At 37.1% G+C, this 26,463-nt stretch overlaps 2 protein-coding genes across 13 annotated transcripts in view; both read left to right on the top strand.

The window, feature by feature from the left end:
• Nucleotides 1-12,589, top strand: part of OSBPL8 (oxysterol binding protein like 8) — a 157,793-nt gene extending 145,204 nt beyond the window's left edge. For all 10 annotated transcript variants that reach the window (XM_059186380.1, XM_059186384.1, XM_059186383.1 and 7 more), the window contains 5 exons: nucleotides 1,180-1,365; nucleotides 1,708-1,795; nucleotides 5,158-5,263; nucleotides 6,815-6,917; nucleotides 8,361-12,589. In XM_059186380.1, coding sequence (XP_059042363.1) covers nucleotides 1,180-1,365; nucleotides 1,708-1,795; nucleotides 5,158-5,263; nucleotides 6,815-6,917; nucleotides 8,361-8,493 — 616 coding nt within the window. In that variant the 3' untranslated portion in view covers nucleotides 8,494-12,589. The remainder of the gene's footprint in view (nucleotides 1-1,179; nucleotides 1,366-1,707; nucleotides 1,796-5,157; nucleotides 5,264-6,814; nucleotides 6,918-8,360) is intronic.
• Nucleotides 12,590-14,206: 1,617 nt separating this feature from the next.
• Nucleotides 14,207-17,941, top strand: BBS10 (Bardet-Biedl syndrome 10). 3 transcript variants are annotated; one of them, XM_059186391.1, is made up of 2 exons: nucleotides 14,207-14,293; nucleotides 15,114-17,941. In XM_059186391.1, exon 2 carries the CDS (start codon nucleotides 15,115-15,117, stop codon nucleotides 17,092-17,094), a length of 1,980 nt encoding a protein of 659 aa, XP_059042374.1. In that variant the 5' UTR covers nucleotides 14,207-14,293; nucleotide 15,114; the 3' UTR covers nucleotides 17,095-17,941. The 3 variants fall into 3 exon arrangements, with proteins under 3 accessions (XP_059042374.1, XP_059042373.1, XP_059042372.1); XM_059186390.1 differs by lacking the exon at nucleotides 14,207-14,293 and adding an exon at nucleotides 14,367-14,547; XM_059186389.1 differs by lacking the exon at nucleotides 14,207-14,293 and adding an exon at nucleotides 14,410-14,696.
• The last annotated feature ends 8,522 nt before the right edge of the window (nucleotides 17,942-26,463 follow it).

Genomic DNA, 26,463 nt, shown 5'->3' with positions numbered 1-26,463 from the left:
TCTAGAGGACTTACATTAGTTGGGTAATAATTACCAGTATAGTTTCTGTTCTTAAGTTGTGAAATTCTTGTTGCTCTCTTATACTTTTGAACCAAAAATATTGTTTAAGTATTGCCCAGTTCTATTCTTATTGTATATTTCTTTGTGTTAGAAGTTTTCTATGTAAGAGACACTCTACCAGGTACTTTATATACATTACACAATTTAACTCTCACTACATGTTTTCATATGCATATCATTCTCATACCTCATTGTCATGAGGATTCATGTCTGTGTACTTTCCTTCTACATTCAAAATTGAGGTTGTCAAAAATGGAAGAATATGTATGTACCTGTTCTAAAAATTGTTTCAGCTATAACCACATGATGCTCTCTATCAAGAGTAAAGCTTTGCCAAGGCATACAGCAATTTTTGAGGTGTGAATTTAATTTAACATATTTTAAAGATGAGGAAATGAGTCTTGGGATAAGTAACTTTTAGTTCACCAGCCAAGAATTCATCCCAACTCTGATTCCAAAGCCTGTGTTCTTTCAGTCACAACATGCTGTCTTCCTAGGTAGATGGAATATAGATAGTATATTTTTATTTGTCTGATAAAAAAAACTAACCTTTAAAAAAAACTAAACTAAACTTTAGTAGGGAAAAAGATTTCACCTCAGTCTTTTCCATTATATCATTGGTTCTCAACACTGGCTACACATCAAAATCACCTGGAAAACGTTTTAAAAACCAATACTTGGGCCTACCCCCAAGGTTTTGATTCTAAAAGTTCCTGATGATTCGTGCATCCAAGGTTGAGAAGCATGCATTACAGTATTGGATCTTTGAAGCCAGTGAGTCTTAAACAGTGATAAGAATCATCCAGGGAGCTTAAAAATATAGATTCTCCAGGCTTCATTGTATTCTTATCATCTTGGATCAGCACCATTCATTGCCATATGTTTAAGAACCCAGGTAATATTTCTCTCCTGGTGAGAAAAAAAATTAGTCTCCACTGTGATCTCTCTACTCAAGGCACCACTTTTTATCTCTTGACACATTTTGATGCCTGTGAGCATAAGCTTTTTCAAAGCCCCAAACCCACATGGGTACCATTTTTTCTCAAGGGGATTCAAGCCTATTCTATGTAGATTTGATTTTTCTCTTGCTCTTTATTGCTGTTTTTGCAAACGATTTAGACTCTGGCAGCGGGTAACTCGAGCCATAAATGCTAAAGACCAAACGGAAGCTACTCAGGAGAAGTATGTTTTAGAAGAAGCTCAAAGACAAGCTGCCAGAGATCGGAAAACAAAAAGTGAAGAATGGATATGCAAGTTATTTGAGCTTGATTCACTCACAGGGGAGTGGCATTACAAATTTGCAGAGTAAGTAATTAAAAAGAGTATATTACAAACAATAACCAACATAGTTTTTTGCCTTTATTTCTGTAATTTTTACTGTTAGTTGAAGTAGTTTTTCATTAAGCCACATATATAAATTAGTATGAGATTTTTAAACTTGATGTTCCATTCATTATAAATCTGACCCCATGAAAGTAGTCTACAAAATAAGCTGAGGATGAGAAGATTAGATATGACAAATCTTAATCTTAAAGCTAGGTTCATAATTGCTAATGTAAATCTATTTATAGAATACATTTTTGGCAAAGTATTTGAGTGTTTTGTTCAGTTATTAAACAAGTGGGAATTTTTTTTTCATTTTTTCAGTACTAGACCATGGGATCCACTTAATGATATGATACAGTTTGAAAAAGATGGTGTTATCCAGACCAAAGTAAAACACCGCACTCCAATGGTATGTAATAAAATAACAAGACCTGCTAGGCATGCAAATTTTTCTTTTAAAGATTTATTTGTTTGTTTGTTTGTTTGTTTTAGAAAAAGAAAATGAGCAAGGCAGAGGGAGAGAGATTCCTCCCTGAGCATGGTACCTGACTCAAGGCTTGATCACAACCTGAGCCAGAACGAGGAGTTGGACTCTTAACCAAGTGTGCCACCCAGGCACACATTGGTACACAAATTTTTAAAACCCTTAGTATCTTTGGCCACCAATGTTTAAAACTTGGCTTCAAAATTTAAAATTTGGGGTCAGCAAAATGGCAGAGTAGGCGGCTCCAAGCCCTTGTCCCTTCAAAGAAACAAAAAAGCAAGCAAAAATGATCAGAACCAAATTTTCCAAAACTATGGAAAATAGTCAGAAGTTTGCAGCAACAAAGTGAATGCTAAATCAAGACAGAGGTGACCTCAAAGCCATAGGAAAGCTTTATGGCATTTTTATTTATCCTTACCCTAACTCCTCATGGGTGCCCTGGTAGTCTTGAAGGGTCCCCAGATTCCCAATGTGAGACGTGGTTCCAGAGGGAGCAGAGCAGACCTTATTCACAAATTTTGTTTGTCTGTTGTAATCTCTCTGGCAGCTACCTGAAGGATGCCTTGTTGTCACTAACTCAGAGCTCCAGCACGAAGGCTGCAGGCATTGCTTGGAATTGCTGTGAGCCATACTGAAAGCCTGCACAATCCTAGGGCAAAAGATTACCACTGAAACAAAATAATAGACTGTGGAAGGCCAGAAGGCCAGAAACAAAAGCTAGGGAAAGAATCTTTGGGAAATTAGGGAATCAGGGATTTTAGAAAACCATGGAAATGTCCAAGGCAAAATGCTTTTGCTCAAAAAAGACATGTGCAAGCCTGACTTAGTGTTGAAAGAGAGCCGTTACACAGAGCCAGTCTGCTAAGGCTAGGAGAGTTGTTTTGTTTTGTTTTGTGTGGTTGTTTTTGTTTTTGTTTGTTTAGCTACTGGTGTTCAAGGAAGCTTCTGTCAAAATGCTAGCTGAACACAAGCTAAGGAACAGAGATTTCAGTAACCATGAAGAAGGAATACAGTCTTCGCAAAACAATTTAGAGACTTTACTGAACAAATGGGGTACTGTAGCTTTCATCAGTCCAGAAGAGAGCAAGCCCTGGGGAAGGTGGAGAATATGATTTCCTGAATTACTACATTATAACAATCAGATTCTGGTTTTCCATAAAAAATAACAAGGCATACAAAGAAGCATGAAAGCATGACCCATTAAAAGGAACAGAATAAATTGACAGAAACTATCCCTGTTGAAATCCAGACATCAGGCTCAGCAGACAGAGTTTTTAGAACAGTTGTCTCAAATGTGCCCACAGAGTTAAATGGGAACAAGAACAAAGAACTAAAGAAAACCAAGAAAAAGATGCATAAACAAAATTAGAATGTCAATAAAAAGAAATTATACAAAGGACCAAATTCTGAAGCTCAAAAATAGAATAACTAAAGTGAAAAAGAGGCTACTGGACTGAGGGGAAGAGAGAATGGGAAGTTCTTGCTTAATTATTAGTCTCTCTTTGAGATGATGAAAATGTTTTAGAAGTAGCTGTGACATTTGCACAATACTGTGAATCTACTTAATATTACTGAATTGTACACTTAAAAGTGACTAAGATGGAAAAATTTATTATATATATATGTATATCTGTACACATACATGGTATCACTATTTAGAAATTGTAAAACATTTTAGGGGTGCCTGGGTGGCTTAGTCATTTAAGCATTTGACTCTTGATTTTGGCTCAAGTCATGATCTCAGGGTTGTGAGATCAAGCCCTGAATCGGACACCATGCTAGGCATGGAGCCTTCCTAAGATTTCTCTCTCTCTTTCTCCTCTCTCTCCCCAATCTCCGTCCTTCCCTCCCTCTCTTAATAATGAATTTTTTAAAAAATAAATTTTAAAACATTAAAAAATTTTTTTTCTTTCTTTAACAATGTTAACATGATAGAGACAAGGCATCCGTATTTCCTCCTAAAGGTGGCATTTACTGAGAGATCAATTGCTGACTCCCTTTGTCATTTTAAATACTTCTCACCAGTCTTTATCAGTTTCCAGTTTGAACTACTCTAAGAATGTGGATTTGGATTCTAATCCTATAATGTTCAGTCCCTATGACTTGAAGTAGGGCATAGTTTAAGCTGAATCTAGAACCTGTCTGCTCATTGCTTATTTTCTGTAATAAAATTATAGAAATTTTATTTGAATTTCAGTCTTTTGAATAAGATTTTGCAAAAGAATAGATAATTGATGGATAATTCCTATTTAAAATAGTATGAATAGAATCTAGGAGTTATGATAACTGGTTCCCAGTTTTTCTAAACATATAAATTACCTTACCCTTTTGATTCTAGTTTCTTCTCTTGAATTTGAGTTTTTAACCTTAGGATTGACCTCCAAAATTGTAAGCCTATTAATAGAGTCTAAAGTACATTATTTTAAGAAAAATTTAGTCTTAGTTGATCATTTGATATACTTCTGAATCTTGTGCATGCATTCAAATACTTTCTATAAGGTTTTTTTTTGTTAATTTTTTGTTTTGTTTTCATGTTACTCTCTGAAAGTTTAAATCATGCTCTGCAATGGAGCACCGGGGTGGCTTAGTTGGTTAAGTATCTGTCTTCATCTTAGGTCATGATCTCAGAGTTCTGGGATTGAGTCCTATGTCAGGCTCCCTCCTCAGTGGAAGTCTGCTTCTCTCTCTCCCACTGCCCCTCCCCCTGCTTGTGCTTGCTAACGCATACACTGTCTCTCTCAAATAAAACTTTAAAAAAAAAAAAAAAGATGCCTTCTACATTATCCAGTATTATTAAAAGTAAGTGAATAATTTTATGGGAAACCCAGCATTATTCAAGGGAATGTTTCTAATGTTGAGAACAAGATAAATACAATTGAAAAAGAACACTTTTATTTGACATTGAACTAGAGATATTGATTGATGCAGTTAGAAGTATGGGGGGGAGCCTATATTCATATTTTTTTGTGTATAGAAATGTCTCTTAAAGGATAGACAGAGTAATAGTAAGTATTTTTGTTGATAGAGTTCAGGAGTGAAGAGAAACTCTTCATTGCATATTTTTAAAATTTTTTGTTGTTGTTTGTGCCAAATTAATGTTTTTTGTTTTAATTTAATAATTTGATTGTCTAAGTGTATCACATCTTCTTAAGTTTTAATTACACTATTTCATCTCTGTTTTTATTTCAGTGTACTGCACCCATGAATAGATAGTTTGACAGTTACACAACATTGATCTTTAATTTAAAAATTCATTGCAAATTCACATAGCATGGGTTCTTTTTCAGGTTAGTGTCCCAAAAATGAAACATAAGCCAACCAGGCAACAGAAGAAAGTGGCAAAAGGCTATTCCTCCCCAGAACCTGATATCCAGGACTCATCTGGAAGTGAAGGTAAAAATATTTACTACCGACTGTTCACTAAACTTTTAAAAGGATATTACTGTAAAAAAGGGGGGGGATATTACTATATTATGTTTAATATATGAAAAGTATTTATCGTATTTAAATCAAGTTAATGTAGGAGTTTGGAGACAGAGGTGGTTTGCAAAAAAAGCTATTTTAGGTTATAAATAAATTTCAAGACCAGGTCACAAGGGAAAGGCAAGAGAGAACATGAAAATCAAGAACCACACTGTAGTACTAATTCTTCTGTCTTGTTAGCTTCTGAAAAATTGTTGATGGTTTCCTAGATTCAATGCAGGAAGCAATTTTTGAGCTTTGAACTCATTTCCATGCTTCAAAAAAAGTTTTCCATTTTTAGAATAAATTCTTGTAGTGTTTAGAAGTTACAGACAAGTAAAAATATAACTATATCAAAACTATGGACTAAATTAAATAGTATGCCATTCTTGTTCAAGTCAGATAATGTGTAAAATGTCTTGAATTACACTGAGATATAATCAAGAAAGGATTCGGGTAATATCTGAGAAAATAAAGCTGTAGTTCTCTACTAAGCTCACACTAAGCTGGGTAGCTTATTTTTACAGAGATTACACTAGAAGTGAATAAATGATGAATGCCAGGAAGTTAGTAGACAACAAATAACAGTTTAAGGGAGAGGGAGCTGAATTCAGTTTGAGGAAAGTTCTTAGAGGAACCCTGATGAATTATTAGGACTTCTAATGGATTATAGCAATCTAGGCTTAAGGGGTGTATGTGGGGGGGTAAGATTTCCAGTGTAAAAAAAAAAAAAAACAATAAAAGTTTAAAAATATGAGTCACAGGGTACTGGTGTGCTAGAGGGGGCAGTAATGGTTATGCTGTTTTGTTCCCATTTTATAGAAAAGGAAATTGAGACACAGATTTACCTGCTCAGGGTCACATATCCCATAAGCAGTATGTATATGTAATATATAACAGATATTTTGGTTCCCTGATTCACTCTCTTACTCACTCCACTATTTACCTGTAATTTATCAGCTGACATTCACTGAGTACTTACTTAATATGTGCCAAGCTAGATATAATACACTGTACTATCACCATGTGACTTTGCGTGGCTTTATTGTTATTCCTATTTTACAAAAGAGAAAGCTGAGACGTGGAGAGAGGTTAAGATCTGAACAAAAACAGAAAGGAAGGAATGGATATAAGGTTTGATGAGGGAAAAAATACAGTGTACTGGTTGACAATAAAAATGTATAGAAAAGGTATACATATGTTTTTAATGAATTCTTGTCTATTTTAATGAGTTTTAAAAAACTGATGCCATCTAAAATGTAACTAATTTCTGGTTACTTTAAACATATTTGTAGTTTTCTAGTTTTGAAGTGATATGATTGAAACTTTAAAAATGCAGAGTATTAGTACGTTACTCTCTAAGTCATAAAAGTAATGCCTAGGAAAATTTTACTGTACAAGAATCATTAAGCTGAAATATAAATTGTTTATAATTAAATGTGGTCGCTATTTTCACCAGTTTCATTCCAAATGTCTTTTCAGCTCAGTCAGTAAAACCAAATACAAGAAGAAAGAAAGGGATAGAACTGGGAGACATTCAAAATTCCATCGAATCTATAAAACAAACACAGGAAGAAATTAAAAGGTAATTATATGGACAGTGGCTGTTCATTTAAGTCTAGAGGAATAGTTAAGAATCCTGTTATGTAGGAAATTATATGTAAACTTTACAGTTTTATAACATTATTGGGCCAAAATAGAACCTTGGCTTCTATTGCCTGATTACTAACGCTTATGAAATTCCTTCACCACTAAAATATGGGGAGAAAGTGGTGGTTTTTTCTCACCTGTGAGGGCAGAATTAGAATCTTACTGTTGTAGGGGCACCTGGGTAGCTCAGTGGGTTAAGCCTTTGCCTTCGGCTCAGGTCATGGTCTCAGGGTACTGGGATCGAGCCCCATATTGGGCTCTCTGCTTAGCAGGGAGCCTGCTTCCCTTCCTCTCTCTCTCTGCCTGCCTCTCTGCCTACTTGTGATCTCTGTCTGTCAAATAAATAAATAAAATCTCAAAAAAAAAAAAAAAAGAATTTTACCCCTGTAGCATACTAGAAATATAGCTGGGTTAGGTGTGAAAGTGGGCTGGTTTCTGAGAAAGTCAACTAACAAAGTTTTCTGCAATAGACTTCTTGACATTCCTAACTTGAAAGATGCTACATAGGCACTTCATATGCTAACAAAATGTTAACTTAGTCATGAAATGAGCTTATGCCATCCTCATGCTATACTAAATGCTTTTGGCTAAAAACACAGAAAAACTGGTTAGTGAAGACACCCCACCCCACTCTCACCCCAATTTCTTCTATTAATGTGTTTTACCAGTATAGAGAAAGAAAGGAAGCAAATGAACAAGTAGGTTCATTCATTTATAAATCTAATTAGATTTACTAACATTTCTCATTACTCACCATGCCCTGTAGTTAGTAATCTCTCCACTTTTCTTGTACAGTCCTCCATACATAATGCTTTTGAGCATTTACTAGACTACAGAGTTGTTACTGTGTGTGTCTGCTGACCTTGCCCCCACTGCCCCCACTAGACCATGAGCACTTTTACAGAAGGGGGCTTGTCTTCTGCATCTTGGTGTCATCAAGATGAAGTCTATTGTATTATTTTTTCCTGGAGAATTTAACATTTTTCTCCAACTCTATTTCTATCTTCCCTAAAGTAAAGGTAAAAGAACCTTAATGGGCCAACTTAAAAGGTATAATTTTTGTTTTAAAAACACTGAGAGAAAGATGATAGATTTTTATATCATCAAGTTTTAACATTATATTTGATGAACATCATTGAATAATATTTTTGGTAAAACATGGAATGTAGATTTAGACAAGACCTAAAAATGGCTTCATGTAGAATAATCAGCTTCCTGTTTAGGTAGTCGTAATTGATTGTACTAGGTACTTTAGATAATGTAATTAAGTGTTTGGTTAACTAAGACTTTACTAATAAGACTCATATATCAAGTTGTGAGTTCTCTGCTAACATTTTTGACATGTAATTATAAAATTTATTTTTTCTTATTTTTGTAGAAATATTATGGCTCTTCGAAATCATTTAGTTTCAAGCACACCTGCCACGGATTATTTTCTGCAACAAAAAGACTACTTCATCATTTTCCTCCTGATTTTGCTTCAAGTTATAATAAACTTCATGTTCAAGTAGAAGTTCCTTACAGTTGAATCAGTGACCTGGAATGATCAGATTTGGCCTGGGACCAAATGTTCAAGTTGCTTTGGTCTTTATTAAAATGTCACAATATTTCTAAAACAAAAATCTTAGAGATAAATGTAGAGGTGTTGACCTTTCATACATTTTATCCTTAACCTGAAATAAGAACTATTGGCTATTAAAGTGAGCTATGTGTTAAGTGCCAGAACATTTCTAGCTTTTGTGACAATGTGTTTACATGTGAGTATGATAAATCCACATGTATACACAATTGTGTCTTACATATATCTGACAGTAGTCTTTGTATTCTATAGTATGTTCTGAGATATAGCATTAACATTCTTATGAGATATATATAGCAATCTATTTTCTTCATAAAACAGACACAAGACTTTTATCTGTAAGGAATTACAGAATGGGAAATGATGGCGTCATAGACATCAGTAGTTCAAAACACGGTCCTATTAAAAAAAAATAATAATTTCCAAAGCACCCAGATCCGTTGTCTTCTTAGAAATAGCAAGAACAAAGTGTAGTCAAAATTGATGTACTGAGAGAGACAAGATGGCGAATTGCTTTTTTAAAAGTTTACACAGGATTTTTTTTAACCCTTAGAATTTAATATTTATAGATAAAAGTGTAAATGTATGTGTGTGTATATCAATATAAAAAATTGGTATGCAGCTATTTGGATCTGTTCATTATATCTTACATCTATACAATACCACCTTAAGCACTTGCTTAAAAAAGTTTGGTCAAAATTTATTGCTGTTCTTTTTTCTTATTTTTGTTTTTTGTAACACCATTGGTCCAATAGCATATGCCAAATTCTGGAGATGTTTATAGGGCATATGAAATTTTGATAATTTATGTTTCTTTCAGTATGAAACACGTATTTTAGCTTTCATTTAGATCCTAGTGTGTTCAGTGAACAAATAGAATAGAAAAAATTATAGCCAATATTTTATTTCAAAAGCCAAAAAAGAGAAAGGTAGTAAGGCGATAAGAAAGGACACTTTGTGTGGTAGCATTTACATGTACATTAAAATTGGTTTCCTTAAAGTGTGCAATAAGTTGAGCATTTAAGAAGAGCATCAAGTTCTGAAGTTTAATTCCTTATTCTCTTCCTCTGAGCAGCTTCATTCTGTGATAAAACCACAATTATTGAAGATTTATTTTTTTCAGGCTCAGGCAAACATTTTCCTAATTTGGGGGGTAATATTTTTACTTTTTTCATAAATATTTACATTCCTCAGAAGCAATTTTTGCAAATGTAGTTAAGCTTATGAACATGTTTTCCTAAGATAGGTCTCAGAATCCTGAAAGTATAGATTTCAAAATGGCTATTAATAAAAATAAAATAATAACTTCTGGCTACATTTGCCTTTGATTAAGAAGAGATGTGAGACACTAGCATGTTTATGCCATGATAAATATAAAATCAAGGAATGATTGCTAAATTGCAAAAATGGAAAGTAATGAAAAAGAGCCTGCTTTTTTTCCCCCTAATATAGCTATCTTAAGTAGCCTTAGGTTTTAAAAAGAGCCATTTCCCATGTAGTATTGGCAAAATAATGCTGTATTCCATATGTACATGCAAAAACATTTTTTTAATTGACTGAAATATAAATAAGATATACCTACACCTGGTGTAGGTATAATACGACTACAGAGAACAGGTTGGATCTCTTGGTATTTCATACTTGTCAATATAATTTTTGTCCTTACTTTCTGTTACCAATGTTGTATGCTCAACTGCCTTTTCATTGATAGATGGTATTTTGTAAATATTGTACAATTTGATCCTTTTTATTGTTTAAATTAGTATTTATATCATATATAAGTTGATTGGCTGATCACAAAAATCATTTCATCATTAAACCCTGAAAACTTATTTTAAATTTTTTGTTGATAACCCCACTTTGGGATTTTAATCTTACCCACTTGTGTATTATTTTCATGTGATCTAAATAGTGTTTTATTTGTATAAGTATCTTCTAGGACTGGAAAGGTAATTATTTTCTTTTTCTAAGGCAATGTTTTGGGTTCTTTACTCGAGTCAAAAACTATTTCATGAAAAAGAACAGGGTTACTCATGACTGTTTCTTATACACTGAAAGCATATATCTAATCGAATGGTCTTCTTATGCTTTTAGTTGTATGAGTTCCTTTCTGTGAACTGAACACGAAACTCAGGAATTGGTGGCTTAGTTTTAGATCAGTGCTTATACTAGGCTTAGTATGTGAATCCTTTAAAACACATAATTAACTTTGTATGTAGCCATATATGTAATTGACTTTGAATGTTCTCTACCTGAAATTAATATTCCTTTAAACATGGATTCATAAAAATTGTGATTACAGTTCCCAGTTTTCTGAGAATCTTATGACAATTTCTAGGATTTAAGATCTTATGACCACTTTTTTTCATTTGATCAAAAATTTTATTTTTTCACAGGAAATTTTAGATAGTAATAATTATTGACATTTGCATTTGTTTTGGTTATTAAATGTACTATGCCTTCAATTACCTACCACTTAGTGAGGTGTAGCTGGCCCAGGAATAGACAGTAAATAGGGCATGTAAAACAAGTAATTTTCAGCAATAGATATTTTATTTGTATTTCATGTTAGTACTTTTTTGTATCACTTGTAAAGGTACAGTGTAGTCTTTGTCACCATTCCATTGAGAAAGTTGGCCTTGTAAAATACAACACTCATTTAGTATTCACGCTTTTGTGCCTTTAACAAAATACTTTTTGTTATTTTTGTGTTACAGAACTCTCCAGTATAATTCAAAGTGTTTATAGGCTTACTTGTCATAAAGGGTCATTTCTCTGTGTCATTTTATTTCCTTTTATATAGCTCTAGTATATATAAACAGTAATGCTGTACTTTTATAAGGGTTTGTCTATTTAACTATTTCAAATATATTCACTCTCAGATATCATTGAAGTAGACGTGTCAGAGTATTCTGAGTATTGTAAACAGTGCCTTTTTGATGGAATTCACACTGTTTTGGGTGTCAACTTGTGCCATATACACATAAAATTCTGTAGAAGGCAGTTTTAACTTTTTGAAGAATATCTTAGTCAAATATTTAAGAAAATAAATGTATAAAATTCCCTTTTTTCCAGTGTTTAGCATTTCTAATGAGTAATGAATATATTTGGGGGTTTTTTGGGGTTGATATACAGTGATGATGGCAATATTGATGAGCCACACATGATGCTGTAGATTATTTTGAATTATGTTAAATGTACAGAAATAAAATACTAATATTAGCATTTATACCAAATTTTCCAATTTAAAACAATAAGGGGTAACACCATACAAATCAGTAAATTTACATTTCAACTTCTATCTCATTTGACTACATGGATAAAGAAATTCTTTAAAATGTGTAATCTGCCACTATTATGTAATTTGGTTTCATTTTGTTTACATACAGTGTGTGAATTTAGTATAAGTTACTTTTTGTTACTCTTTAACATACTGTTTGTTTTGTTACAGAAAACAAAGATGGACTGTTAAAATTGTATAAGACCAGTGTCTCCTTCATATGATTAACATATTTCGAAGAGCCACAAGAAACCCATGACAAAATGAATGTGAATATACTTTCTAAAATGTTTAGAAAATATTATCTTTTTGCATTTATCATGTAAAATTATTTTAGTATTATAATATTGAAATTATTTTAAAAATGCCATGAAACATTTGAACTGATGAGCCACAGAACTTAAGTTGAAAATTTTTTCACTTTTTAGCATGCTAAATATACATCTAAGCTAAATATACTGTTGAATGGCCATTTATAAATTCAAACACTACCACTGGTCAGTTTTGTATAATAGAATAAAAGTATGTTATCTGCAGTGTAAGTACAGCACACTGTCAAATCCTTTCCCTAAGGTGCATAGTAGATGTACAGATAGTCATAGGCAACTGTTTTGTAATGTATCACATTTCTAATCTGTTATTCCTATTAACCTATTATAAATGTTTGCAGAGACAATTGAATTTTTCTAATCTGTAAAATTATGCTAACTTCTACATGTAGGCATTCTGAATAAAATTCTTAAAAAGAGCTAACTGTGGTCACATGACTTTGAATATAATATATGATGACTTCCCTCATCCTAGTTTTTAAATTTAAAAAAATCCTTTTTGTAGGAATTTTTGTGAAGGATGGTGAAGGGCTAGGAAGGATTTAATAGTTAGAATCCCTTGTGTATGCTTTCCTTGGTGCTTTATGTTCATTCTTCTTAAATGCTCATCATAACCTTAAGGTAAGTGGAAGTTAACCCAACTTTATAAATAAAGAATCTGAGACTCAGAGAAGTTAAATGATTCCAGGAGCTACGTAGAGTGATGGCAAGCACAAGTTTAAATCCATGTCTGACTTCAAGGTCCATTCTTCTTCCACTGTACACTTAAATAGAACCCTGCTGGTAGCACTTTCCTTTTAAAAGTTTGGAGTAATCCACTGTTCCAATCTACATACTATAGCTATATCCACTATTGTTTTGTGATGGGTGGAACCAGGGAAAAACTTACTATTAAACAAGTATTTATACACAAAACCTATATAAAAAGATTTTCTCCTCAAATCATTTATTCCATACTGAGTCAACATCAGGTGAGTTCCAAATCATTCCAGTCTGGTTTTCTACTCTTTTCCTCCATCCTCCTCCTCTTCCATTCTTGCTCTCTCCTCAGGATCTATTTTGCTTCTGGCTGATAATCACTTGGTTCTGTCTTATTAATTGGAGGTGGGGGCGAGGAGGAGGGCTTACAGGTTTCCCCTGTCCTTTGCGTAGGAATAAGAGGTAAGGAGAACAGCCCCTCATTGTTTAACCTCAATGAAAAAATCTGCAAGATGGTTAATTGTCTAATATTGACTGCACTGTCATAGGTGTCCCGTATTACCTATCTTCCTAATTGGCTTTTCTGCACTTTATAAAAGAATCCTTTTCTTGTAGAGTGGGTCCATACATTAGTGAATATCACAGTAATGGGGGGGGGGGCTATAAATAGTTGGCTGTTGAGTGCTTGGTATATATGCCAGGTATTGTACAAAAAAAAAAAAAAAAAAAAAAAACCTTTGCAAACATCATCACTCTGCAAAACCTTGTGAGAGTTTTCCCTTTATGTGTCTATTATCTCCATTTTTTAAGAAAAGTGGAGGCAAAAAAGTTTACTTACTGAATGTCACAGATAAATGTCAGAGCAAACCGAAGTCTAAATCCTAAACCAGTACGGTTAACCATTTCATCCTTGAAAGAGAAAAAATGCGTTTCAATATATGAAAGTGTGTTCTGTTTTCTTATGCAGTTGTATCCAACAATCTCAGGCCACTATGTTTTTAAAGCATACTAGTGATCGCCCATGTAGCTGTTTTCACATCTGTGTCCTCTGCTAAAGAAAAAGTGTGGTGGCTGGGGTTTTCAAAAATCCGCGCCCAGGAAATGTGGCAAGGTTCTCGGCAGAAAGCGGAAAGCCTGCCGCTGTCCTGCATCTAGACACTGTTTTTGTGATGGTTAGGAGAGCAAGTACTGGTGATACTGTGGACAGAATACTCCTGAGTCCAACGCGGAGATTTTGTCAGGGGTGGGGCACGAACCCGTTGCACCGGGGCTACCCATTCCCTCCTCCACATCGGCTCCCCTAGCGTGCGGACTTCCGGGAAGGAAGGGCGTTTCCTGGGAGACAGGTTTGGTGGCACTGGAAGCCACTGCTGCGAATAAATTCACCCAGGGAGCAGGGGAAGGGCTGGCAGTTTCCAGTGCAGGTACAGCTCCTGAGAAGCCCTGACCACTTCTCCAGCTTCGCGGACTAACCGGACCGTTGGCCGAACTGCCGGATACTCGACCCGTGGGCGGTAGGGGAGTAAGCCCAGCAGCCCCGGCGCTAGCCCTCCTCCCCGCCCCTTCCGTTTCCGGCGGTGCCGCCTGTCTCCTCCCTGGTGGTGCAGGTTCTCCGCCGCAAGCTCTTCCAACTTTATGCACCATGGCTGCCCTCGGTTCTGCGAAGGCGGCGTTGCAGGTGACGGAAGTGCTGGAGACCATCTTGAGCCGCTGCTTGGGGCCGGAGGGGCGGCAGGTTCTGTGTACGAAGCCCACCGGCGAGGTGCTGATCAGCCGGAGTGGAGGCTGCCTCCTGGAGGCGCTACACTTAGAGCATCCCATAGCCAGGTACCCGCGTCGCACATTTCCAGCTCGTAACAGCGTCCCCTAGCCAGGTGCTCTTGTCCTACTCTTCTAGCCAGAGCGGAGCTCCTTAGGCCATCTCCCTGTACCGTTAGCCTGTGCTCCTGGGGAGACACCTTGGGCGAAACCAGTGTATGCTTAGGGTTCGAGCGTTGTCCCTTGGAACGTTCTTTTGGGAATCAAATCTTACCAAACACCCAAGAACATATATTTCCCTCCTCGCTCCACCCAACGCCAGAATCTTAAAATAGAACAAAGTAAAACTTCGTAAAAAGTAAAACTAAAAACATCAGTCATTAAAGTCTTACGACCTTGGTTGTGAAACCATGGTTTAAACTTGGTTTACATGTGTGAAGGCAGCCCTCTGAAAATCTGAGTTGCTTTCTTTCTTTTTCTGTACAGGATGGTGGTGGCCTGTGTTTCCAGTCATCTAAGAAGAACAGGAGATGGTGCTAAGACATTTATTATCCTTCTTTGTCATTTACTCAAAGGACTTCATACAGTCATAGACAAAGAACAGGATTCTTTGATTTCCAAAAATATTCAAACCCATAGAAGGCATTGGAAAAATTGTTGTCAGTGGAAATTTATTTCTCAAGCTCTTCTGACGTTTCAGACACAAATATTAGATTATATTATGGACCACTACTTAAGTAAACACTTTCTGACCATCTTTTCTTCATCCACTGAAGAGAGAACATTGTGTAGGAGCTCTTTAGAGCTGCTCCTAGAAGCATACTTTTGTGGAAGAGTGGGGAGAAATAATCACTACTTTATTTCACAGTTGATGTGTAACTACTTTTTCAAGTGTATGGCTTGTGAAAGTGGGTTTGAAGAAGTATTTGACTTAGTGGATGACTATTTTGTAGAGTTGAATGTTGGCGTCACTGGCCTTCCTGTCTCAGACTCCAGGATCATAGCTGGGCTTGTGCTTCACAGAGACTTTTCTGTATACTGTCCAGCAGATGGTGACATAAGAATAGTAATAGTAACAGAAACCATTCAGCCTCTTTTTTCAGCTTCTGCATCAGAGTTTATTCTAAATTCAGAAGCACAGTTTCAGACCTCTCAGTTTTGGATTATGGAAAAGACAAAAGCAATAGTGAAACATTTACAGAGTCAAAATGTAAAATTGCTCCTGTCTACTGTGAAACAACCGGACTTAGTTACTTATTATGCAGGACTGAATGGCATATCAGTGGTAGAGTGTTTATCACCAGAAGAAGTTTCTCTTATCCAAAGGGTCATGGGTCTTTCTCCCTTTATATTACCACAGGCTTCTTCACAGTATGAAATCTGTAACACGGCTTCAGTGAAATTTTGTAAGCCCCTTACCTTGAGATCCAAAAGGTATGTTCATCTTGGTTTGATTAGCACATGTTCATTTGTACCACACTGTATAGTTCTCTGTGGACCAGTGCAGGGTCTTGTCGAACAACATGAAGGTGCTTTACATGGAGCATTTAAAATGCTTCGACAGCTGTTTAAAGATCTTGATCTAAGTTACATGATACAAACCAGTGATCAAAACCATACATCAAGTCCTCTTACTTATAAGGATAGCAGAGAAAGTAATCCATTGCCAGAAATTGTTAATGGCTTAATACAGAGGCCATATCAGGGCACAGTTGTAAAGAACAAGGGTAATCTGGCAAAAACTCAAACATATTTAAAAGTATATTCAAATTTGGTAGTTCCGAGTGTAGAATTAGAAACCTGTATTCCATGTTCCACACCAAAAGTGACACCAACAGATACATACCAGACAAATGAAACACTGAGATGTTTAGCTCCAACTAAAACCAGGACAATTGATGACAATGAACCATTTATTGAGAGTAATTCTGCTAATTCAACAGCAGAAAACACTGGAATAGAAATTTCCTCTGAAAATTTACAAGTCACAAAAATTGCTGGAAAGGGAAACATGTTGCCAGTGAGAGAGAAGTCACTGGAGATGTGTACTTCCCAGAGTTACTGCTGCTCCACTCTACCAGCAGGTTGTGTTTTGCCAGTGGGTGGTAATTTTGAGATTCTATTACATTACTATCTTCTCAACTATACCAGAAAATGTCAGCAGTCAGAAGAATCTGTGGTTAGCATGATAATAGCTAATGCTCTTTTAGGCATTCCCCAAGTCCTGTATAAGTCTAAGAAGGGAAAGTACAGCTTTCCACAAATATATATAAGAACTCTCCATGCACTGCAAACCAGTCAACCCATTGTGAGCAGTCAGACAGGTTTGGAATCAGTAGCTGGTAAATACCAATTACTAACTTCAGTTCTTCAGTGTTTAACAAAAATTTTAACCATTGATTTAGTAATCAATATTAGGAGACAGCCTCGGGAAATGTATGACCAAGATTCAGATGAGGAAGTATAAAATTGGAAGTTTCTTATTAACCAAAATTTTAATTCAACTCAAGCAATAAAGAAGGATGTGACAACTGATTCTCAAATCAATTCAGTCTAGTTAGGAAAACATCAAAACTTAAAAAAGCCTTTAGAATAAGTACACTAGGAGGCTGGCAGACATTCAGACATAAATACTAGAAAATATTATGGAACAATTTCAAGGAGGAAGCTTTCCACACGGGGAAGCCAAGATCTGACTAAGTGTGTCTTTCTTCCTCTTACAGGTGCCTCTCTCAGCTCTGTGTTAGTTCGTGTATATATGGGAGGGTGTTTCCTTATAGCACCTTTTTGCTTTTCTGTATTTTCTTCCACTCTCTTCATCTGTCCTCACCTTTCCATATTTATTTTGTTCATAGAATCATTTAATCTGAGATTTGGATGGAGTCTTCAGGTGTCATCCTATATTAAAGGTTTAAAATACAAAATTCAGTATTTGCTTCATTCAGAATAATTTATTTTCTCTACTCATAATTTCTAAAGCAGTGAATAAAGTCTTGATTTTTTTTTCTTCAAGCATATAAATTAGTCTTTACTTTTAAATATCCCCTTATTTATATCCATTTTATGTGGGAAAGCCTGGATATATTTTTTCACTGTCCATACATCACTGAATATGTAACAAGCAATATGACTTTGTGCACTATAAATTTATTTTCATTTCTGTAGTTAAAAGTTAGTTTCAGAAAGGTTGTAAAATGCATTCTGTCATTTTTTCCTGTTCCCTAAGAGCTTGTAAAAATAGTTGATGTATGTGCTGGCTTTTCTTGTATTTGGTGCGTAGCCAGAGTTCAAGAGTAATAAATAGTTTGAAAGTCTGTCCTTCCTTCCTTCCTTCCTTCCTTTTTTCTTTCTTTCTTTCTTTCTTTAGTACTCTAGTGAATTGGTTTACTAAAAAAAAAAAAAAAAAACCAACTCAATCAAAGATGGGTAATAATATTATTATTATTATTCCATCATTATGCAACAAAATCGGCTATTTTTTTGGCCTTTGTGAAAAATTCCTGGTTTACTTAACTTTTTATACAGAGTTACTGTTTTACTTTCTGTTGTGAGAAATACTGTTAACATACTCTGCTTATACCTTCTTTGAATACTTTTTTTAAAAAAGTAGAACTTTCTCCTGAAAAGAAAGTTTGAGACTTTTACATTAATTTGGTATGTTTTTGTTTTTGCTTTTTTAAAGAGTTTATTGATTTATTTGACAGAGGGAGAGGGAGCACAAGCAGAGGGAGTGGTGGGCAAAGGGAGAGGGAGAAGCAGGCTCCCCATGGAGCAAGGGGCCAGATGCTGGTCTCAAGTCTCAGGACCCTAGGAACATGACCTGAGCCAAAGGCAGACACTTAACTGATTGAACCAGCAAGGTGCCCCTCTGTACAACGTTTAAGTAGAGAATTGATTGTGCAGTGCTAAGCTTCCACTTTTAGAAAAGGGGTCTAACACCAAAGTCTCACTTGGGTTTTGAGTGTACAAAAATTAATTGTACTGTGAATTTCCCCTGAAAAGGGTGACGTCTTTGCAGAAGGTGGTTTCAATATTACACCCAAAACCAAAGTTACAATGATTTACATATACTTTGCTTTCCCAACTCAAGTTTTTAAACATTACACTCAAGAGCAAGTTCATTCCAAAGATCTTCAATTTGAACAATGCAATCTTGAATGTATTCCAGGGAAACAACTCCAGTGTTGTTTAAGGTTAATTCAGAGTTTCTTATAATAGAAGGATATAATGTACTCCTTTATACATAGTTGCAAAACAAACCAACAACACAACATTTAAATCATTATGTTCTCAAAGAACACAAGTCCTGATGTATGTACCCTTGCACACGGATTCACTGCACCTTAGCTTGAGAACTTTATCCTCAAAAACCTACACATTGCCTTTCTCTTGGCCTCAGCTGTGGCTTTGAGATTATCATCAAGAATAATCACAGTACACAAGGAACGGGCAAGCACTAACCGGGACATACACAGCACAAAAATGGTTTTCCTTTGCAAGCTAGACTTAGTAGTATTTTCAATCTTCTTAATTCTTTAAAACTCTGCAACACAATAAATGTGACATGTTATATTACCGTAAAAAACCAGGATGACCATATCCATTTTTTTTTTTTTTAACCCAGGCCAGAAAACAAAAATCTGTTACTGCTATTACAAAATTTTAGGAAAATAGAAAATTTCTATGTTTCAGGCAAGTATGACATCTGATTGAGACTTTCACAGTCACGATCTTGGTCACTAAAAAGGTCACAAGACCGTGGAGTCACTGGGGATGGCTTTTCATTAGGAAAAAGTCACACCTGGAGTAGCATAGCAGTAGCAGTTCCCAGATACCATGGTCTCCTAAGTTTGGATCCTGCCTTTCCTACTTTCCTTTTTTTTTTTTTTTTTTTTTTTTTGGAAGTTGTTTCCACTTCTGCAGGAGCAGGTTTAGCTGACAACCTGTCTGACCTCCTTTTGAGCTCCTCCTTCACTGCACTGTCAGTAGAGCTGCCCTTCCTCCTGGGCATCATTGCCGCAGCGGGCCGGGTTGCAGGCCAAGGGGGCGCCAGAGCCTTCCCGAAGCCAGGCTGGCTGGCTGCTGCAGCTCCTTCCACTGCCTGAGCAGCTGCGACCCGCCAAAAATTCTTCATTTCAAACTGTGAATTTTGCAGTATTTATATTTCATTTTAAAGGTTTTTAAGTGCATGTAGTACTCTGCATGCAGGACAGTGTGTTCTACTTTTAGTAGTTCTCTGCAACACCCGAAACATGGCTGTTTGTACCAAGTAGTCAGACCTGCCTTTTGTATAAAACCACTACATTTAATCTGTTCTCTTAAATACATATTTGCAATACATAAATTCAACAAGTTCTTTTGTTTGTTTGTTTATTTGAGAGAAAGAGTAGGCTAGAGGAGCAGAGGGAGGGGGAGAGAGGGTCTGAAGCTGACTCCACTCTGAGCTTTGGGCTTGTTGCTGGGCTGGATCTCACCAGCCCGAGATATCAACCTGAGCTGAAACCAAGAGTCCATGCTTAATCCACTGGACCAGCCAAGAGCACCACAGATTTAACGAATTCTTAATTAGTGCCTGCTATGGGCCAGATGCTGAAGACACAGTGGTAAACAAGTAGCTGTGGTTCCCATCTTGAAAAGTTAATGGATGTGACACTACTTGGATTGAGGTTCAAGCCAAGATTTTAAAATTCTAGTTACAGTAAAAAGGATTTTAAAATTCTAATTACAGTAAAACTAAGAAGTGGTGACTACGAATGTATTAATAAACTGTAACATCTTAAAAAGACTAATGTCTTGGGGCACCTGGGTGGCTCAGAGGGTTAAGCTTCTGCCTTCAGCTCGGGTCATGGTCCCAGGGTCCTCGGATCGAGCCCCGCATCCGGCTCTCTGCTCAGCAGGGAGCCTGCTTCCTCCTCTCTCTCTGCCTGCCTCTCTATGTACTTGTGATTTCTCTCTGTCCAATGAATAAATAAAATATTTTTTTAAAAAAGACTAATGTCTTATCTTGTGGTATCTCATAATCTTTTATATTAACTGTAATTTCATTTTTTAAGGTTAGTATAATATTTCATTTCTGTGGTTATGCAGAGAATAAGTTAGCTCTGGTTTTTTGGTTTGTTTTTTAAGGAGGCTTCCCGCCCAGCATGGAGCCCAATATGGGGCTTAAACTCACAACCCTGAGATCAAGACCTGAGCCAAGATCAAGAGTTAGACACTTAACTGACTGAGCCATGCAGGTGCCCCAATTAGCTCTGTTTCTTATACCAAACTCATAGATGTATGAACCTACTGTAAAATTGCTGTATAACTTTTTCCATTCACTTTTTAAATTATCTGTCAGATTATTTGATAGTTTTGCTTTATTTTGTTATTGTTATTTTAAATACTTCTCCATCACTGAAGGCATTTAAAGACTTCCAGACATGCCTAGACATGACCTTGCATATGATACGCATTTTGTAACTGTAAGTAATCAGGAGCCCAAAAGTCCCTTTGTAAACTCGCCTGCGTCTTTGTATTTTTGGTACCCGGTCTAATATCTAGCATACAGTAGTAGCCAGTAAATGTCTCTTGAGGAACTATTCACTGACTAAATTAGTCATTTAATCCTCATAGATGAGGTCATCATTATTTCCATCAAAGTTTCATGGGAAAGGGTATGTTTTGGGGGAGAAAGAGCAGACAAGGTAGAATAGGTCCACACAAAGCAATCTTTTCTCTCCCTTTTAAAAAAGATTTTATTTATTTATTTATTTTCCATTTTATTTTATTTTATTTCTTTTCGGTGCTCCAAAATTCATTGTTTAATGCACCATATTGATTAATGCAATACATGCCCTCCATAATATCCACCACCAGGCTCACCCATCCCCCACTCCTCTCCCCTCCAAAACCCTCAGTTTGTTTCTCAGAGTCCACAGTTTCTCATGGTTCGTCTCCCCCTCCAATTTCCCCCATCTCACTTCTCCTCTCCATCTCCCTGTTATTCCTTGTGCTCCACAAGTAAGTGAAACCATATGTTATTTGACTCTCTCTGCTTGACTGACTTCACTCAGCATAATCTCTTCTAGTCCTGTCCATGTTGATATAAAATTTGGGTATTCATCCTTTCTGATGGAGGCATAATACTCCATTGTATATATGGACCATATTTATTTATTTGACAGAGAGACACAGCAAGAGAGGGAACACAAGCAGGGGGAGTGGGAGAGGGAGAAGCAGGCTTCCTGCTGAGCAGGAAGCCCAATGTGGAGCCCAAGACAGACGCTTAACAACTGAGCCACCCAGGCACCCCACAGTCTTTTCTTTGAGATCAGGACATAGACAGGTACTTAACCGACAAGAGCTGCCCAGGTGCCCCCAGAAGAACACTTTTAAAAATTTGATTACATTGTATATAAGCCCTCTTCCAAAAGGATTTGAAGTGACCTGCAATAAGAACAGATAAAATTGCTATAAAATCTGAATACAAATGTAAGAATCAAGAACAAAGAAAATATAAAGATGATTAAAAGTCAAAACCATGTTCCTGTTTTTTGTTGCTGCATAATGAATAACCTTAATACTTAACAGATTTTACCTACTGTATTATTCCCTCTCAGGGTTATGGGAGTTGCCTGGCCTTAGCTGGACAGCTTCCGCTGTATTCTGTTGGTTCAGGCAGTCACAAAGGGCAGCTGAAGTTCAAGGAAAGGGAAATAGGCCCCACCACTCAGTGGGAAGAATGTCAATGTCCCATTATTAGAAGAGCACGTGGGAAGAGATATAGTGAGGCAGCTATTTTGGAAAATACAATCTACCACACCCTCGAAGGGGAAAAAGGACAAATGCGCACTAACTTCTCAACTGAGTTTTTTATTACTGTGTTTTGAGGTTACATGATTACCTCCCACAAATACATTTCCCCCATAACTTTTATGAACCTCCTGGGTTTTTTTTTTTTTTAAAGATTTTATTTATTTATTTGACAGAGAGAAATCACAAGTAGATGGAGAGGCAGGCAGAGAGAGAGAGGGAAGCAGGCTCTCCGCTGAGCAGAGAGCCCGATGCGGGACTCGATCCCAGGACTCTGAGATCATGACCTGAGCCGAAGGCAGCGGCTCAACCCACTGAGCCACCCAGGCGCCCCCCTCCTGGGTTTTTTTCATTGAGCCAACACAAGCTATTTTTATTCTCCCAACAACAGGCATTAGACTACTGCATAGACCTAACAACTTTAGCAGGGGAGCTATTTAATCATATTATACCAGAAGTAGAGTGGCATGGTATCCATGTTTCAGACTAAGGGAGAGGGAAGAGGAATGCAGTTTGAGTCTAAACTTTTATCAGAGATTGTTTACACCCTCTCAAAAGGGATAGAATATGTCTTTCCTGTCATCAGGGCCAGCAAAGAAAAACAAAACCTACAGCTTAAGAGCCATCTCTCACATTATAGTGAGAGAGAACCATCTCTCACATCATCATTATAGTTACTCAATGCAGCTTTGTAATAAATTGGTAGCAACCTAAACTCCCAAGTGAATACACAAACTAGGAGGGGTAGGCGCAGTAATTTGGGGGGTGAGGGCATACATAGGGAAGTGGTAGAGAGGTGATTTCTCACTATACCACTACATGCTGATGATCTCAAATTTTATTCTCCCAGCCAACCTCTTCTCTGTGGCCCCAGCTCACTCACTGAACTGCCAACCGAGTCTCTACTCGGAGACTCACCCTTAACTTGTCCAGAACAGAATTGCTATTTTCCATCTCTGGAAAATAACTGGCTCTCCCCTGCTGTCCTGTCTCAGTTAATGGCATCTACCACTCTCCCACATGCTCGGGACAAAGACCTAAGAGACACCTTGACTCTAAACTTTACTTCACATCCCATTGCCAGTCTATCAGCAAGTCCTCTGGCTCCACACAGAAATTAGATTTCAGAGCCACCCATTTCTCACAATTGTTGTTCCAGCCCAAATCACTTCATCTCCTTCCCGCAGCAGCCTTCCTATGGCCTTTGTTTCTATCCCATCTGGCACCTCCCTAGAGTGATATCCCCCCAGCTTTTTAGATTTACTTATGAGAGAGCATGTGCGCATGCATAGCTAGGGAGAGGCAGAGAAGGAGGAGGGAGAATCTGACACAGACTTCAGCCCCACGAGAAGCTCTGTTGCACAACCCCCAGATCACGACCTGAGCCAAAATCAAGTGTCAGACACTCAACCAACTCAACCACCCAAGGGCCCCTATTTAAAAGAATTTAAACCTACAAAAAAAGTTGAAAACGCGTACAATGAACACCTACCTACCCTTCATCTAGATTTACCAACTACCATCTTACCCCTTGTTCATGTGCGCACAAGCCACACACACTAAGACACACATTTTCACTGAACCATTTACCGAAAGCGAGTTGAGGACATTATATCCCTAAAAATCTCACTATGTATTTCCCACTAATAAGGATTTCCCCTACATGACGGAATGATTCTTTTCAAATGCAAATCTTCATGTCATTCCCCTGCTCAAAACTCTGTCCAGAGTTTTTCTTTCACACGGAATGAAACCCAAATGTACCATAATCTACAAGGCTCTACGCTATCTGTCCACTGCTTATCCTTTAGATGACATCTACCTCCCTCCCTCTAGTTTTGTCCCCACCAGTTACATTGACCAGGACAGGTATTGGTCAGGACAGGTGATGTCAGACCGAGGTAACAACTCCAAATCTAAGAAGCTTAACACAATACAAAATGTATTTCTTGTTCGCATTTATGTCTTTTGAGGGTCAGCCAAGGACCTTGCCTGCCTTGTTGTCTTCCTCTTAGATTGTGGTTGCTGGAGCAGTCACTGTCTGAAGCATTCCTTATCATCAAGCCAGAGACAGAAAAAGGTGCTCTAGACAGCGTGCTGGCTCTGTCCATAAATGGCACGTCATTTTTGCTCATGCCCCACTGTCCAAAATAAGATAAAATACCTAGGTGTAGTCCTACCCATCCACAGAAGAACCAAGATAATGCACCCTTGTGCCTGAAAGGAGAGAGCACCAGAACATTTTGGCAAATGGCACTAATGACCCCCCATACTGGCCGTTCTGTTCCTTGAACACACAGGTTCACCCCAACCTCTGAGCTTTCTACTGGCTTTTCTGTTCACTTAGAACAATCTAACTCCATAATCTTCAGATGGCTCACCTCCTTTCTTCATTCAAATATCTCTATCTTAATGTCACCTTAGATATGCCTTTCTTGACCTTTCCATCTAAAGTAATACCATATTCCTTTCCCATCATCTCCCTCATTTACTGTCTTCCTACCTTCTGAAGGTTTTTTGAGGCACAGACCTCATGTTATTAGTATATATGCTTATTTTTTTTGTATTGACTGCCTCCCCCACTGGAACGTGAACTCCATGAGGACTTCGACTTACTCACTTCCATATTCCCGGCATGTAAGATAATGCCTGGCCAGGGAGGCACTTGAGAAAGTTCAATGAATGAATGAATAGGACCATACCGTCCAAAATGGTCCATACGTCCATACTACTAAGGCTTTCTCCTCCTGGGCAATGATCAGATAGACCCAACCAACATTTGCCCCAGTGACGCCACTTTTATTTGTTTTCAGTTCTACCTAAATTCTCGTGGACACAGTGCTTTCTGAAAATACTAAATTACTGCAGAGCTCTCCTAGCTTGGAAGCCATTCTGTTTCTTCCAGGTAACTTGGCATGTTTCTATTCTATGCAATCATTTGTTCATTTTAAAGAGCAGGCCTCAGTGGGAAATTGAATTTCCGAGTCAGTGTCAAAAGCCTCTCAGTAGCCCCAAGAATTGATGACATTATGTTATAGTTGAATTGCATTTATGTTTAGGTTATGGTAAAATATGTATCATCCTTTCAGTCTCTGTCATTTACCACCACTCTGGGTATTCGAATTTAGCACCAGGTGAAAGAGGGGCATTCTTATCCTCTCCATCACCTATGCCAGATCTTATTATAAACAGGTATCTCATTGAAAACCTCCCTGATCATTGCAACAGGAGTCCTTATGCCCAGATTAAACACATCTAGTTAATGACTGGGGCATTCTAATTATGATGAATTCCATTATCTGTGGCCCACTCTAGAGAAATCCCTGCTGCCACAAGAGAAATGTGTGTTTTCTTTAAACAGGGAGTCCTGTGGTATATTTAATATTAGTATGTCTTCCATAGAAGACACACAAAGGTGCTCGGGTGGCTCAGTCAGTTTAGCGTCTCTTGAGTTTGGCTCAGGTCATGATCTCGGGGTCATGAAATGGAACCCAGGGTCCAAGCTCAGTGGGGAGTCTGCTGCTCTCCTCCTTCCTCGCCCTCTGCCCTTCTCAACCCCAGGGGCAAACGCTCTCACTCTCTCTCGAATTAAATAAATAAATAAATCTTTTAAAAATATATTAATACATATTCCCAAAGTACATTTATGCAGAGCTTCTTGGGACTTCACTTGTATCACAATGTACCCATCATTTTGTACTTAATAAACTCCCATGTTGAATTCTGCTCTATGTCTTAACATTTACATTACCTTATAACACAATTATCTTGATAATTAGTAAGAGTTTCTTATCTAATCCCCCAGCTAGTAATTTCTACATTCCTACGTGGACAAATGATAACTAGGAAATTGACTGAAAAGGAAGTTATCAAATGTGCTCCTTGAGAAGACTTTGTCAGTTATTTGGAAAAGAGAAGCCCATTTATACATCTCTACTATTTGCCATATTTTACTCTAAGCCTTTTGAAATGTAAAAAAGGAGATCTTTTATATAAGTAGAAGAAGAAACAAAATGAACTACATAGCAACATTGTACAGAAT

Source organism: Mustela lutreola, chromosome 8 (genome assembly GCF_030435805.1).
Source record: "Mustela lutreola isolate mMusLut2 chromosome 8, mMusLut2.pri, whole genome shotgun sequence".
Classification (NCBI taxonomy): Eukaryota; Metazoa; Chordata; class Mammalia; order Carnivora; family Mustelidae; genus Mustela; species Mustela lutreola.
The sequence above is the reverse complement of the archived record's forward strand: the minus strand, read 5'-3'. Positions and strand labels throughout refer to the sequence as shown.